Source organism: Lemur catta, chromosome 5 (genome assembly GCF_020740605.2).
Source record: "Lemur catta isolate mLemCat1 chromosome 5, mLemCat1.pri, whole genome shotgun sequence".
Classification (NCBI taxonomy): domain Eukaryota; kingdom Metazoa; phylum Chordata; class Mammalia; order Primates; family Lemuridae; genus Lemur; species Lemur catta.
In genome coordinates, this window is record NC_059132.1 from 102,829,890 (window position 1) to 102,846,684 (window position 16,795).

The 16,795-nt window shown below is 37.8% G+C and overlaps 1 protein-coding gene and 1 long non-coding RNA gene across 2 annotated transcripts in view; one reads left to right on the forward strand and one right to left on the reverse strand.

Annotated features, from left to right (window-relative positions):
- Positions 1-16,795, reverse strand: part of TENM3 (teneurin transmembrane protein 3) — a 437,141-nt gene that overhangs the window by 129,238 nt on the left and 291,108 nt on the right. Inside the window, exon 5 of the mRNA XM_045552462.1 lies at positions 5,385-5,507. Coding sequence (XP_045408418.1) covers positions 5,385-5,507 — 123 coding nt within the window. The remainder of the gene's footprint in view (positions 1-5,384; positions 5,508-16,795) is intronic.
- On the forward strand, positions 3,766-8,090 carry LOC123638668. Its single transcript, XR_006735426.1, has 3 exons — positions 3,766-3,832; positions 5,469-5,568; positions 8,049-8,090. It is a non-coding gene; the product is annotated as an uncharacterized LOC123638668 (long non-coding RNA).

A 16,795-nucleotide genomic window follows, 5' to 3' on the forward strand; every position in this document is an offset into this window, starting at 1 on the left:
CAATGATTAAAATAGAAAGGCAGAAAAGAAATTCAACGGTAAAAGTGTAAGTGCAATTGCTGAAGAGGGTAAATGATAATATCTTCTTAAATCCCACAGAGGCTCTAATAATTAAGATGTCAGGAAACAAGGTTAAGCATTTATAGACAATCAATAGCCACCCTCCAAGTCTGTGACCTAACCTTGGATTCATACCCTGACTTTGAGATCTCCAAGAGAACATAGCTTTTTATAAATAACCACATGCCATAACTTAACATTGTGGATATAGAGTGTTACAGTACCAGCTAAGTGAAATAAGAAATAACTACTTTACAAACATAGTTTAATGGACAAAATCAATATAGCATCTAATTAAGGAATTATTATACAAAGGAACTAATAACGCAAATACTATAAGCAATAGTGAATAAAATGCGATGCCCTTAAAGTCCTGTTAGTCCTGTTTCTTCAATCACAGGTAATTTTAACCAAAGTAGTTGATGGGCTCAGTTTTAGACACCTGATTTTGTGATACTTGACAGACACCCAAGTGGAGATGTTCCAAACAGATTTGGGTAGATTTTATATAGTTGATGTCTGGAACTGGGGAGAGAGAGCTAGGCTGGACTTACCAATTTGGGAGTTAAGAGCACGGAGAACGTATCTGGAGCCAGGAGAGTGGGTGAGAGAACTAGAGTGATTATATTGTGAAAGAGCAGAGTCCTAAGCAACAGCAATGTTTGGGGATCAGGTACAAGGAGATGAGTCAACAAACCAAACTGAGACATCACTGCCAAAAAGGTCAGGAAGAAAGTCAAGGTAAATGTGGTAATCACAGAAGCTAAGGGAAAAGAACATTTCAACTAGGAGTGATAGGTTAACTATTAAATGCTACCAAGAATTCAAACACAGCAAAGAGTGAAGAGTAGGGACGGGCATGGTGGCTCACACCTGTAATTCTAGCACTCTGGGAAGCCAAGGTGGGAGGATTGCTTGAGGTCAGAAGTTCGAGACCAGCCTGAGCAAGAGTGAGACCCCCATCTCTACAAAATATAGAAAAATTAGCTGGGCGTGGTGGTGAGTGCCTGTATTCTCTGCTACTCAGGAGGCTGAGGGAGGAGGATTGCTTGAGCCCAGGAACTTGAGGTTGCAGTGAGCCATGATGATGCTACTGCACTCCAGTCTGGGTGACAGCGCAAGACTCTGTCTCAAACAAACAAACAAAAACAACCCAGTGAAGAGTATTCACTGCAGCTATTGACAGAGCAGTGGGGAACTCTGGAAACATCAGTTTCAGTGGCTGGCGGTAATGGACAGCCATGGCAAAGTCAAGGGATTTTTTTTCGAGATGTGAGGGACATTGAAATGTTCAAATGTTGACTGAGAAGTGTCTGTAGAATGCGGAAATTCTGAAGCTACAGAATGGGATCAAGGGCACCCATGGAAATATTAACCTTGAGTATGGGGATAAAAGGGTGGAAAGATAGGTCCACATGCACATAGGAATGAAGGTTTGTTTAGAGGAAATCAAGAAAGCTCCCTCTGAAGATTTCTATTTATTTAATATTTTTTAAACAGAATGCCAGGTCATCTGCCAAGAGAGGGTTTGAGTATAGTACGATGATTTGAAATACTTGTTGAGAAGTGTGGGGGAGAGAAGTTTGCAAGGACAATATGGTAGGGTTGCCAGACTGCTGCAGTTGGTGAGCCGAGAGGTAGGAGTTATTATTCCCTCTTTGCATGTGAGGAAATTGAGGCTCAGAGAGGTCAAGTAACTTGCTCAAGGTTACACAGGGAGCAAACAAAGGAGCTAGGATCCGAGTATAGGCCTGTGTGATTCTTCCCAGTACATTAAGCTAAATGAATTCCTTGGTCCAGAGGAATAATTTTAGTTTCCGGAAAGAAAAAAGTGTTTGAGCTACAAACTTCATTCTTACCTCTTAATTCACTTTGTCCATCTCCATCAGTTTTGCCTAAGCCCCTACACGTCTGATATCTCATCTCTAAAATCTGCAGTCAAAGGAGGTCTCAGGAATAATCAGTAAAGGGTCACGGGATATAAGAGAAATTCTTCTTTTAGATACTAAATACCATTTAGAAGCTTTGGTTCAGTATTAACTTATAGGCAATAAGGGAGTTTCCTGAACCCTCAGCACAATAATTGTTCCTTAGAATTATATTTACAAAATAAGAAGAAAAATAGGACTGCATAAATAAGAGCATTGCATTTAGAAGCTGTGAAGTAATTTTCTCATTATGTTTAGCACGGTTAATTCTCCTAGTGAGCTTTGTTCAGAATTCTAAGGCTTTCTCAAGGGTTGTAATCTGGAATTTCTAAAGAGATGATGTGATCTGCTTCTCTGGATAGTTTATAAAACTGAAGGAGTGGGTGATGGGTGACATTGCGGATCATCAGGGAGGTTTTTAGGTACCTCCCTTCTCACAGGTAGAGTCCCCTCCTGCCCTCCTGTGTCCAGATTTGCAAGCACTGTATAGGAGATATTAAGAACTTTTACTTGGAAACAGAAATAAGAATTTTTTACAATTTAGGGTTTGTGGGCTATTCAAGAAATAATAAAGAAGGCAAGTGACTATTGTTGAGGTCACCCCTTGGATCAGGTCTGAGCCCTGAGATAGACTTCTTTTCATTAAGGGAAATTCCTACAAGTCCCCTGGTCCAGTGCACTTAACTGATTCTGCGGCATCTGTTAACCATTCCTTACGTGGGGGAATTCTTTACACAGCTAAGAAGAAGGTACTTTGCTTACACGCATATAAAAGTGCTGGGTTGCCCATGGGGTGCCCAAGCATGTTTGATGTCCTTCCTCCTGGGGCATGCCCTGCTCTGATGGAGTCACACGGCAAGCAGCACCAGGGAGAGCTGGCAGACAGAGAGCTCACAGTCTGAGCACCTCTCAGTCTGCTGCAGGACCCCAAGAGGAAAGGTCCGAGCCCCACTCTGTTGAAGCCTTGGTGTGGTGGCTCACTTGTCTCTCTCAGCAGCTGCAGGTCAGGGAGGGGAAGGGGGGTAAAAAGAGTCTAGGGAGGCCAGCACTCTGGTTGTGCCTGTCCCTCCCTGCAGGAGGCTGTCCACCTGGAATGTGCAGGTGCTGGAGTAATGCTGGTTCCCCGGGATCCACGGGACCCCTGTGGCTCCTGCAGTCTGAATCGGAGTTGGAAAATGTCTGTGTGGGAACGAGTGAGATGAAACCTTAGGATTTTAAGCCCCCTGGGCAGGACAAATGGGCACAGTGGGTAGGGAAGCAATATAGCACCTGCCCTCCTTGCTCTGGTCTGTGGGGTGGGAAGCGCCCCAGGGGGGCTGGGAGCCTGGTTCTCTGTCTACAAGAAGCTCCCAGCAGCCTATGGGCTTATCTAGGCAGAAGGTCTCTCCAGCATCTCAGGAACCCACTGTCTGTCAGAGTTGTGAGTGGGGGAAACAAACCACTCCACTGGACTCCAAGCCTCTTGGGGGTGATCTCTGCTGATACCCTGCTCCTTCCTATTCTGCTCTGCAACTTCTTCCTGTGGAATCTCTGGTAGGTTCTGTCACATTTTTCTCAGAATTATACCCGGTCTATGTTTGTTTGTTTTTTCTTTTTCATCTAAAACTTTTCCTTCTTTCTGAGATGATCAGGCATCTGGTATCTCTGGTCCGCCATCTTGACTCCACCCTCTGCCATAAGCCAATCTTAAAGGCTCTGTATAGTGGTTTTGATATATTAAATAACACGCATTTTTTTTACTGCAGTCACGGTCAATAGTTTAAAGACCTCTGTTTTTGAAGACTCCAGCTCCATGGGATATCTCTGAAGCCACATTCATATGTTCTTCCAAACCTCTGGGGCTGGTAAGGTATCCTAAAATTTTCTTACAAATCTCAACTACTAAGCACCTTGCCCAAAGTTAAAAAGTAAATATGTGAAGGAGCTAGAAAGTGAATACAGGTTTCTGTGAGCTGAGGAATGCTGATGTGAACAGAGGGGTATTCCCTGGCAAAAGACCAGAAACCAGCACTGAAGCTGTGGGAGTATCTTTGAATCCACAACTTTCCCAGTCCCAAGCTTTCCAAGCACTGTGAAACTGATCAGCCACACTCTATTCTCATTTTAATCATAATGCAAGGTTAGGATGTTGCAAAATAAATAAAAGGTCCATAATAAATATTTATCTCTTTAGTATAATTATAATTTTGTTTAGTCTGTAAAAACGTTCCTTACATGTGTGTGGTTAATAAGTACCATTTAATCATTTTCACAGGAACCATCCACTTTAGAGATGGTCTAAATTTCAATCAGTATAAATCAAAAATAAATACTCTTAATTTCTATGCAGTTACTTGCTCTGCTCATATGTGTGTTATTAATGTATAAAAAATTAAACAATTGTTTAAGATAAGTGAAATTTGCTTAACTGAAAATTTTCACCTACTGTTTCTATGAGGAAGCCTTTAATCCCCTTACAGTGACTGTACAGTGCCTACTTCCAGTGTGGTGACATGTCAGTCACCAGCTTACAGTGATTTTGGAACACACAGAACCTTGTATAAACAGGTTCCATAAGGGTGGGGAAGGGGAGGTATTCATTATTATCCTAAAATTCTGAGGTCTTATAAAATTCTTCAACCTCTCTAAGGAGAAAGAGACGTATCACAAAGTATTATTATTGTTAAAACAAAACAGAAGATGGAAAGGCAAAGGATAAAAAAAAATTTACAAAGTATTAGTCACAGTAAATGGGTACATGTAAAATTGCAGCATATATGTTTATTAAATATATGATAGCTTCTTTTTAGTCATGTATAGAGACATGTATACATACATTTTTCTAGGTATTTATATTGGAAAAATGAAATACAGCATTCTCTAACAACTTAAATTCCATTTTTAATTCAGAGCCAATTGATTTGAAAGTCTTTGTTAGCTCAAAGTGCAAACTCTTAAAGGTTTAGAGAAAGGGCAACCAGAGAAAAGGTTAATAAATTATAATCCTTTTAATGTTTTGTATTTAAAAGCTTTTGTAATAAAATTAATACAGTATTCCAACCCCATAGGCAAGCTGAATGAAGAAAACTTAATGTACCCAAAGTAATATGAGAGATGACACACTGAATTATAATCTATTTGTAGACTAAAAATAAAACTCAATACACAGTTGCAAAACGGAAAAGAGGTAAAGCCTAGTCTCCAAATCAGAAGGCAGAAAATCATATTATTTCTTTAATAAAAATGTGCATTTTCAACCTTTCAAGTAAATTAATAAAAAACACTCATGAAAAGATGGTATCTGTAATTTCAAAATATTTTCCCTCTCCCATATAGACTGGATGTAAGTATGGTGAAAATAAATTTACGGAAAAGGGATGTTAAAAGAAAAACAGGACACATAATTCTTTCTCTTACCATTGTCGCCAGAAGGTAATGACACAGTGTTTGTTGGCATGGTATCAGAACTCACTTTTCCATTCTCAAATGTGTCATTTTCAGTCTGTTGTAGCTGCCAGTTGAGGCCAAAGAGATGCATTGCTGTGGGTAAAGAGTACAAGTTGTTTAAAGTCCTGCTGCTTTTTAGCTGCAATAGTAAAAGGTAAGCCTGTTTATAATAAGAGTCATATGTAAAGTTAAAATTTCCATTTTCTGAAACACCAAGAATAATTGTACAATAAAAATGATGAAACAAAGAATTCCTCAAACAAATGTAATTTACAAAGTAATGGAGTGCAATATGGGAGCACTTTAATAATTATTTGATATTACTCAGTTAATTGGTACCAGGAAACTCTTAGGAATGAATCATTATTTGCTCTAATTCGTCAAGTTCAACATTTCACCATCATTTATTTAAGTGGTAGAATATGCTGTAGTAGCATTTGCCAAACTTACTTATCCACAGGTCACTTGCAAATTTATACTACTTTGCTGCAACACCCACAGATACTCAAGAGATACGATGCTATACATTTGGGTTAAGGTAGAAAGTAAAAACTGGTCCCATAGATGAATTTGCTGGTATATGATGAAATGACTAGAATGGATTCAGATGTACAAATCGAATAAGATTTGAATATTCTAAATTTAGGATGACTAATTTTTTGGATTTATGACATATAATTCAGTAATGGCATAGACTAAACAGCACACGTGTCAGGTAATGAGTTTTTGATGTAGGTATAATAATAATTTTATACATTTATTAAAATTTTGTGTTTACTAATTTTATTCAAAATATTTAGAAAATATAACTAGAAGACTATATAACTATAAACTTATACATTTTAAATTATAAACATAATTTGAAATTTTAACATATTGTTTATTATTTTTCTTAATTTATCTGAAATATTTAGAGACACATGTCTGTGTCATACTAACGAAGAACACTTACTAAACATTCATTTGTGCTCCAGAGAATATAATTCAGAAACTAATCTCTAAAGAAGGGAATCTTCTGTAGGGAAGCCCAGTGATGGTCATATGGTATCATAACAAGAACTTTTCTGATATTTTTGACACTATTTTATTCACTATACATATTGGAATTCACCAGAGAGATGGATAAAGAATAAAAAGGCGATATGATTACTACCACTGTCAAACAGTCCTTATTAAATGTCCAATATATGTGGTAACAAAATTAAACTGGCTCAGTATAAACAGCAGGGGCTTTGGATGTAGTTAGATTTTGTTTCAAACCTTAGTATAAGATTTAGCCTTGGAAAAATTATGTAATATTGTTAGACATTAGTTTTATTTTTAAAAGGACGCTTGTTAAAACTACCTTATTTAATTGATGTGACGATTCTAGACAGAGTACATGAAGGACAGCCAGCACAAAGCAAGACAGTTCTTACTATAATGGCATTTTATTTATTCTCGACTCCAGATACACTGCACTACTTGGAGTCACCTGACTAGACCATGTGCCTCTCAATAAACAGTCCCTTCTGTCTGTAATGTTTCCCACCCCTGGTAAAATACCTACACATCACTCAGATGGTGGGTGTCAACTCCTTGAGGAAGCCTACCCTGACTGTTTTAGTTCACTTTTGTATCTCATTTATAAGACATAAATATATTTGGGGATACAGTGCCCGACACGTAGTAGGTCTCCATAAGTATCTGTGATATAAATGAATTAAAGTTAGGAATACATCCATTTTCTGAGATTTTAAAATCTAATAAAACACTGTTGTGGATAAAAATACAGTAATTTAAAGAAAAAGTTAATAAATACAAGACAAATACATAAAAAGCTAAGAATGGAAGGCATATTAATAATTAGTGACTGCTTTAAGGGTAATGATGTATGAAAAGTAGTTGAGTGAAAGTCCACTATTACTATACATAATTTATTGAATTAAAAAATTTAATAGTTTTAATACATTTTATTATCAGTACCACATTCTTTTGTTAATACAACTTGATATAAAAGCATGCTGTATTAAAAAGATACCAAACACAGATGATAGCTATATCTATCCTGTATATTTATAACAAATGTATATACTTGCACTCCCTGCTTAAATTATAGTCTGCCAGCAATTCTTTTTAAACTCTGATTTTCACAGATTAAGATATAGGTTATAGAATTCTTGAATTTACAAGTTGTCATCTTGTAAAGAGGTATAACTTCATATGTCATTTTGTATTAAATTATGTAATGTTTGAGTGGCAAAATGTCAGGAGCTTTCTAAATATTTATCACTTTATATATTTTTCAGGGTTTCAGATACTCTAGCAATTTTTGAACAAAATAATGGGAGCTAGTTCTGCATATAGTAAAAGCTCTGACAGACACACATTGTAATAGCAGCAATAAATATTCCAATAGGGTCAAAGTTTCCACATAAAGTAATATGTCATCATTGTGATTTTTTAACATAAACAGTCTTCTTGAATGATAGATTTGCTCATATTGGTTTTAACAGACTTTGAAGAGTACAGATAATCCATGGGTTTGTGCACAGATGTTGAATGTTAAAAGGTAATGTGATGTTTGTGGTGAGAAAGCTATTTTATTTTCTGCCAGATGGGCAACAGCTCTATTATCTATTTTTTTTATTACAGAAAATCTCAATAAAATGGGATTCTGGTTCTACTCAAGATGCTGTATAATGAGAATCATATCCAATAATATTATATCTTGTTTAATACTACACTGAAAACAGAAACCAACAAGTTGTTTGGTCTTGGGAGTTTAACTACTTTGAAATTGTTGGTGTTTGGTTGTAGTGATGCTCATGACACTCGTTATGGATAAAGTAAGATTTTTATACAAATGCAGGGTGTTGGTAGGATTGATTCTCCGAAGTTGGAAGTGAGGGAGAGAGGAGAGAGAGAGGGAGAGAAAGAGAGAGAGAAGCAGATGGCAAACTCATAAAAGTCACGAATGCTACAGAAATTACTGAGTAGTGGTATAATAAAACTACATGGGACACCATGGCAGACAAATAAAGGGAAAATTAGCTAAATAAAATACATCTGAAAATAAAGAAGGATCAGCCCAATTCTCCAATGCATGAGGTAGAAAGCAGAATGGAACACAACTGAAAGGCATTCGCTGCCACCATTCATGGATGGATCCTCAGTGTATGTGTGTCCCAGCGTAGAGTGTAGGACGGGGGCAAGAAGCAGCAGGGAACTCAGAGCTCCTCTGAGCCCCTCGTCCCTCTGGGGGTAGGGTGTAGGTGAGGAGGGGCAGGGGAGGAGCGATGCCAGGCATTCTCAGCCACAGACATAGCGTTCCTGCTGCCGGTGTGAGAACATCATGAGGTGATGTATTTTTTAAAAAACATTCATTGAACAAGCACTATGTGTCAGGTACTGTACCTGTGCTTCACTGGCATTATCTCATTTAATATTCACAGAGCTTCCACTGGATAGTTTTTTTTTTCATTCTAAACCTGAGAAAATGGAGGTTTTTATGAGACTGATGTGCTGCCTACTGTGCTAAGGAGGCAGATAGAAAATGGAGGCTTTTAGAGAGTTTAAGCCACTAAGCCGTGGACTTTGGCCTTAAACCAAAGGCATACCCACTGCGCATCTGTGCTGGCGGGTAGCGGAGTGTGACAGTCCACACAGAAGGAAGTGAAGTGTAGCCTCTGTGACGGTCGCAGGCTCCAGACAATGCTTCCCTACTAGAACTGGGAAACCGAGGCAGAGACGGTGCTGGGGGTGGAGGGTGGGCAGGGGCAGCAATCGGTTACACTTGTGCGTCCTGGCCACTGTTCTGCTAGACAGGTACTTTCCCACTATACTGTCTAAAAATAAATTTTTACAGTAATACAACAACGATGATGATGAAATTAACAACAGGCTATTTTGGTTAACTCTAAGATTCTTATAAATAATTTAAAAGTTATAAAAGCAAACATTATACTTGTGAATTTAAAATTATAGACATATTTGTGTAGATTTAATCAATAAAAATTTTCTTATATCATGTTTCATAGTTTTATTAATATATTGCCATTTCCCTGTATTTCTAGGTGATTCCAACGGGGGAGGGGTTAGCTGCATCCATATCTAAAATGTTATCCAAGGCACAATGGTATCTGTAAATTATAGCAATAATATAGATCTGTTCAGTGTGTTTTTCATAGTTTAAAATTCCTTGATGTCTATTATCTTCTCATAATGTAGTATGTGACAGGATCATTGCCCCCCCTGCTGTATGGAGATGACACATGGGCAGAGAGAGGGTCAGTGACTTACCCAGTGTCTTTTAAAAAGTTAGTGTATGAGGAGGATTCATGATACCAGATCTCCTGACCATACTTCATTACTTCTTTTTCTGCACTGTGCTGTTTTCTTGCTTATATAAATTGTTCTGAATTAAAACTATACAGACACGTCAAGGAAATTTTAAACATTTTAACATAAATTGTTAATTTATCTATTTTTTACAGTGGCAAGTATAATCAGAAGTTGTCCATATATTAAAACTGACTTCTAAATACAAGATTTTTACCAACTACAAACAGTTGTATTTTGCAAGATCATTTGTACGCTGGTTGTTTGAAATTGAAATGTATTTTCTCATATTAAAAATCATAGAAATGGTGGTTAAGTCCCCGGTTCATCTACAAAAGTCTGTCTATACATCCAACAGAAATATGTATACACATAGCACCAAAAGGCATGAGCAAGAATGTTCACAGAAGCATTATTTGTAATAGTCGCAAACTATGAACAACCCAGATGTCTGCCTACAGCGGAATAAACAAATTATAGTACAGACATAACAGTGGAATTCTATATAGCAATGTAAATGGATGAACCACTGCCAGATATAACAATATGGATGAATAAACATAACACTGAGCAAAAGAACGCAGTCATACAAAAAAGTGAAGACTGTATAATTCCATGTGTATAAAGTTCAAAGGAAGGTAAATCAATCAGGAGGAATCAAAGTCACCACAATTACCTCTAGGGAGGAAGGGGCAGGTAATGGCCGGCAGAGCCCATAGGGGGCTTCTGGAGTGCTGCTAATATTCCACCTGGGGGGTGGCTCTGGCGTGCTCACTTATCCATATACTTTTCTAAATGTATATAGTATTTAAATAAAAAATTATTTAAAAGTAATCCATCTAACACACAGCATAGCTAAAGAATGTATGTTTCCACCCTCCCCTACCCTCCCTCTAAGTGCTTTTCTCCATAAGGCTGCCATGTTTTCCGTCCCATAAGGTTGCAGAGCTGAGGTGATTATGACAGTGTATGTTACAGCCCACGAGATAACTAGAATAAATACATACACAGAGTGAAGACACAGTATGAAAGAATGGTAAATGACTCCAGCAGGTAGAAGGGAAAGGGAAGGGTGACGAAAGGCTTCCTTCATTGCAAACCTCAGGAAGTACACGTTTTCAGGAGGAAAGTAATATGATTAAACAAAATCCATGTGTTGTGTTAATGACTGTCAGCCACGGCCCTTCCAAATTGATTTATAGCTTAAAAACATTATGATGTGTTTTGGCAAGGATGTAGAGAAATTGAAATCCTTGTGCACTGTCCTGGGATTATAAAATGTTGCAACCACTATGGAAACAGTATGGGGACCCCTCAAAATATTAAATAGAGAACTAACATATGACCTAGCAATTCCACTTTGGCTATATACCCAAAAGAATTGAAGTTAAGGTCATGAAGAGGTATTTGCACACCCACGTTATACCAGCACTATTCACAAGTTAAGCGGTGGAAGCAACCCAAATGTCCATCAGTGGATGAACAGACAAACAAAATATTGTATATACATACAATAGACTACTATTAAGCCTTAAAAATGTAGGAAATCCTGTCACATGCTATAGCATGGATTAACCTTGAGGATATTATGTTAAGTGAAATACGGCATTTACAAAAAGATAAATACTGTATGATTCCATTTATATGAACTATCTAAAGTAGTAAGATTCATAGAAACATAAATTAAGATGGTGGGGACAAGAAGCTAGGGGGAGGAAGAAATAGGGCATTGGTGTTTAATGGGTAGAGTTTTAGTTTTGCACTATGAAAAAGTTCTGTAGGTTTGTTGCACAATAATATGAATATATGTAACACAGTATACTGAACTGTACCCTTAAAAATGGTTAAGATTGTGAATTTTATGTTATGTGTTTTTTTTTTTTTTGCCATAATTAGAAACAAACTGTTATGACTTGACACCCTGTAGGAAATCCTTGTTGCTAAGATGAGGAAATGTGTCTCTCATTCAGAGTGGGCAACTTAACCCAGATCAGCATCTGGTTGTGACTGATCACACACTGAGGTTTCTGTGTTTGGCCCACATACTTAAGCATGTTTATCAATGATGTGGATGAAGATGTTAAAAAGTGATGTTATCAAAGTGCAGATCACACAGAACTTTGAGGAGGGTATCAACACTATGCTCAATTACAGAGTCAGGACTTTAAAGGATCTCTTGATTCTGATTTCCTTCAAATTTTTATCTAATTTCTCCCCTTCCCTTTGCTACCACGTATCTCAAAAGAAGAGACCACAATGTTGTTTATACTTCCTCAGCACATACTCCTTGTTTTCTCCTCACTTTAACTTATGATAAGGGTATCTTTTGAATGGCTACATCTAGTAGCCTCTTAACAACATTCATCCTGTTTACATTTCAACAGTGTTTGACATTATTAGCCACCCATCTTCAATACTTTATCCTCCTTTGATAATTTTCCTGGTTCTTTTCGTAGCTCTCTGTCTGCTGTTTCTCAGTTGTTCTCCCTGAATCCTTATGCAACTGTCATAAAGACAATTCACGAGTAATCCAGTTCTCCTGCACATATATTAGAGTTACTGTCCCCTGCCCCTTTGAAGCCTTAATAACTTTGCTATGGATGATGAAATGTGGGCAGAGGTAATGTGTCTCACTTCAGGGAGAAAGCTTTAAGAAACAATATGTAATTTGTTGCCTTCCCATGCAGTGATGATAAAAATGTGCTGAGTAGCGTTTCTGTTAATCTAGGTCCTTGAGTGAGCAGAACTCCCTTGACAAGAACCATATTGCACATGTAGCTTAAGCAAGACATAAACCATCATGTCAAACCATTGAAATAGGTAGCCTCTAAGATGGCCCCAAATAATCTCTACCTCCTGGTGTCCACACCCTTGTACAATTCCCACTAGGCTTGATTTAGTGACTTGCTTGAAATGGAAAGCATACGGTGGAAATAAGGGAAAGTCTCTTCTGTTATAAAGTACTTCAGCTTCCATTTTGGTTGCTCTATTGTCTCTTGCACTGCTTTCCGTGGGGAGAACTAGCTGTCATAACATGAGGCAGCACCGTGGAGAGATCCACGTTATGAGAAACTGAGGCCTGCTGGAAACCACACGAGTGAGCTTGGAAGCAGATCGTCCAGCACCAGCTGAGCCCTCAGATGAGATAGCAGCCCCAGCCCACAGTCTGACTGCAAGCTTCACCTTGAGGCAGAGGCACCCAGCTAAGTTGCACCTAGATTTATGACCCACATAAATTTGAGATAATAAATATTTATTGTTTTAAGCTGCTAAATTGTGGGGGTAATTTGTTATGCTGCTATTAATAACTAGTATAGCTATTGATATTTTAGGGTTGCTTTTACCATTTTATAATCTATCCCCTTGTGACATATACCACTCCTCCCTTCATGCATCTCCCAAAATGCAGACATTCACCAAAGTCCTTCCTTGACCTCCTTTCTTCTCAAACTGTTTTTATGACATCAACTTTCAGTTACATGTGGATGGATGAATTTCAAATATATATTTCTAAATACTGACTTCTTTCCTGACTGACCCACACTTCAAACTTTGCATTTTTCTACTAGACATACCTAGAAATCCTGCAGTACTTCAAACTTTACTAAAGACAAAATAAGTCATCTTTATCCTTGTAAATGTTTTGCTTTCTGGGTTTTCTGTCTCTGTTCATAATATCACTTTTGCCTGAGCAGTGAAGTCAGACAGCCCTGGGCTGAATCACAGTTCTACTGATTTAGAGGTTAATAATTATCCAGGGTCACAGAGTAATTACTTAATCTCTGAAATTCTCAGTTTTCTCACCTATTAAATAGAAATTATAAGATTACTTATTTTATAGACTTGCTATAAAATTAAATAAAGATGATATACATAAAGCCCTTAGATTTGCAGCAACACTCAATAGATGTTAGCTACCATTACTGGTCACCTACATTACAAACCCTGAATCTTTAATTTTTCTTCTTCCCTCATCTTCTCATCCAGTCAGTTGCTATGTGCAGCAATATCTCTCCTAATTGCATTTGCCTTGTTTTCAGCATCATGGCCCTACGTTAGGCCTTCATTTAATTTTTTTAAATTTCATTTTTATTCTTTCCAAATTATAAATGCCACAGTTTTATAAAGTTCGTTATGTAAAACTTCAGTCCTCAACCAGCTCATCTAATCTTCCCACTCTTTAGACAAGACCATTCTTGATTCTTTGGGCTGGTTCTTTTAGCATCTCCCTGCTTACGTCTGAATAACATTCTTACAATGCTATCTCCCACTCTTTCAGTTTTAGGCATTATCTGCCGAGTCAGGCCAGGAAGAAGGCCTCATTACTTTTAATTAGTATCCTTGTCCCCCCCCCTTCAATCCACTCCACACAAGGCTGCCAGAGTTATCTTCCCAAAGGGTATCTTTGATAATCTGATAATGGTTCCTTACAGGTGGTCATGGCAAACGGGTCTTCCACTGCTCCTCTCACAGACCCCATGGAGCTGGCCATCTGTGCCTCTCTACCGCTTAAATCACGCCCTTGATGCTCCTGCCTCCATGCCTTTGTCCCTACAGTGCCTGGTTTCTTGGATGCCTCTCCTCAACATCTGCCTGAGGAAGTCTCACCAACACCTTAAAGTCTGGTTCAAATGACATTTCTTTATGAAGTCTTCTTGGAATTAATAGCTATTCTGTCCTGCCACAGCACTTTGTATCATTTGACATAAAGCATCCCACCTTATATTTGAATACTTTTTTTACTTCCTAAGATGTGATGAGTGGCGGGTAGTAAGAGAAGTAGAAATGGGGGTAAAAATAGGAACTTCAATGGGAGAAAGAAGGAAGAGCTTGGGAGGAAAGGGAATAAACGTGTAGAATTTTAGCTATGGGACAACAGGAGAGAATAGTTGAAGGAAATGTTTAATATATACTTCAGCTTTTTCAATCTTTTGCTTAGAGCTGATCTTGGAGGTTTCTTGGATCTTGGTAGCTGAATTGGTTCCTGGGAACTAGGGGTGACAAGCAGAAAACTTTAGCCTGTTAATAGTCAGAAGGAGCCTTGGAGGGCACCTCGTATAATTCCTCCTTTTTCTCAGGGCAGGAAAAGATTTCCAAGATGATTTTCGGTCCATTGATATCCCTTTTTAAATAAGTTGTAATATCTGACACATTTGTCATCTATAAAAGTAATAAGTATACTTTTTATGCTAACACCCAAGTCAGTGATAAAAATTATAGTAACAACAACTCTAGGAGTGACTGCATGGATGTAAAACCATCAGTTATGATGAAACCTATGACACTAACAGCCAAATAGTCTACTCAAGACTGTGTTTTTAGGTTGTCTTGTGGTATGTGTGGACTGCAACCAATTTGAAGATGTTGAAAATTAAAATACTTCTTATATAATTCAAAGACATTCATTCTACAACTTCTTAGTTTCTTTTTCTATAGGTTTTGCCAGAAAATGATAAGGCAAAAAACCTCATTCATTAAGATAATTTTGAGACTATATGTTAGTAAAGATCAGTCAGTGAAATTTTCTGAAGGAATTTTTATCAGACTCAAAGACCATTCAGTGAGAGAAATTACAGCATGCATTCCTTTTATTTTTCAAGACTGGAGATGAACAGAATCCATGGTATTATAATCATTTCACCTCCTTCCCATAAAAATGAGGGCCATGACATTGTTTTTCACCTATACAGGTTGGTTTGACACTTAAAAGCCAGCACGTGGAACACTTGAAACCAAAAATGTGCAATTAAAGAAAATTATATACCACCAAGTAGCAAATTCAGTGCCATTTTTAGCTCCATGTTGAGAGAAAAGGTGACAAATTTTGATCTCATCTCTGGGGACCATGCCATGATGTTGTTACCACAGCTACTATTATTTCTACTGGCATGCCTGAGTTCTCAGATCCTGCCAAAAACGGATGGGAAGGAGGGGTGGTGACAGCTGGTGACACAGTCCAGCAGTTGCCAGAACCTTGGAGCAAATTATAGGGGATGTTGTGAAGAGAACACAGAAGCGAGCACCCAGCCATCAGTAACCTGAAGGTCGCGTGTGCCACCAGAGCTCTGAGGAGAGCACTCTGAGGTTCTGGCAACCTAGAGTACGGTGCTTAGCAGGCCTGCCAGTATTGGCTAAAAGCTGTTTAATGTTACAAGATCAAGTGAACATTCTCACAAAGACAAAGAGCATGAGATAACACAGGAACCAGAGTCAGTAAGAAAAACTGACTTTAAAAACATCATCCTGAAAACATCTGCAATTCAGTTTTGTTTAGCCTCTAAAAGCTTGAAACGTCACCTATGCAAGCTAAGGCCCAGAGCTGTAATTCACCTCCCACTCACCATGGTACACTTTCCCCAAAGTCATCTTCCTGAGAAAGATTCATTAAGAACACAATATCAGAAGTCACAGGAAAATAAAATCACCATTTGACCTTTTATAGGTTATGTGCAACGTTTTCAACATAGATTGTCTGTGGTGTCCTGTGGAGCCTTCTGTTTATATTACAAGAGACCTGAGTTCCAACCTGAATTCTGGCTCTAACTAGCTGTGGAACTCTGGCAAGTTATCAGGCCTCTCTGAGGTTTAGATCTCTCATTGATATCAAAGCCTGAAGGGTTTGTACTAGATGATTTCTGAAGTTTCTTCCAGATTTATATTCTATGATATGTCAGTATTTTAAAATATAAATATTTAGGCTAAATCATTGAGCATAGGAAAAAATATCTGGCATCAATAAGATATCAACATATTAGGATACCAGTGCTGTTCTTTTGTTTTTAACTTTAAAAACTACATTGCATAGGGTCAAACTATTGCTCACATGAATCCTTGGGTATCTTGGGTTTTGAATGCAAAATTTTTTCATTTTATGTTTTAACTTCATATATACATAAATATGTGTGATGTACATGGGGAATACTTAATTTTACAGAAAAAATAAGAAAAATCCTCTTAAATATAGGGCAATGATTTGGTCTGATACTGCTTCCAGAGTGCATCCAAGTTTTCTATGTAAAATGAAAGTGTTGCATATAAAGATTGCAGTTTGTAACTTGGAC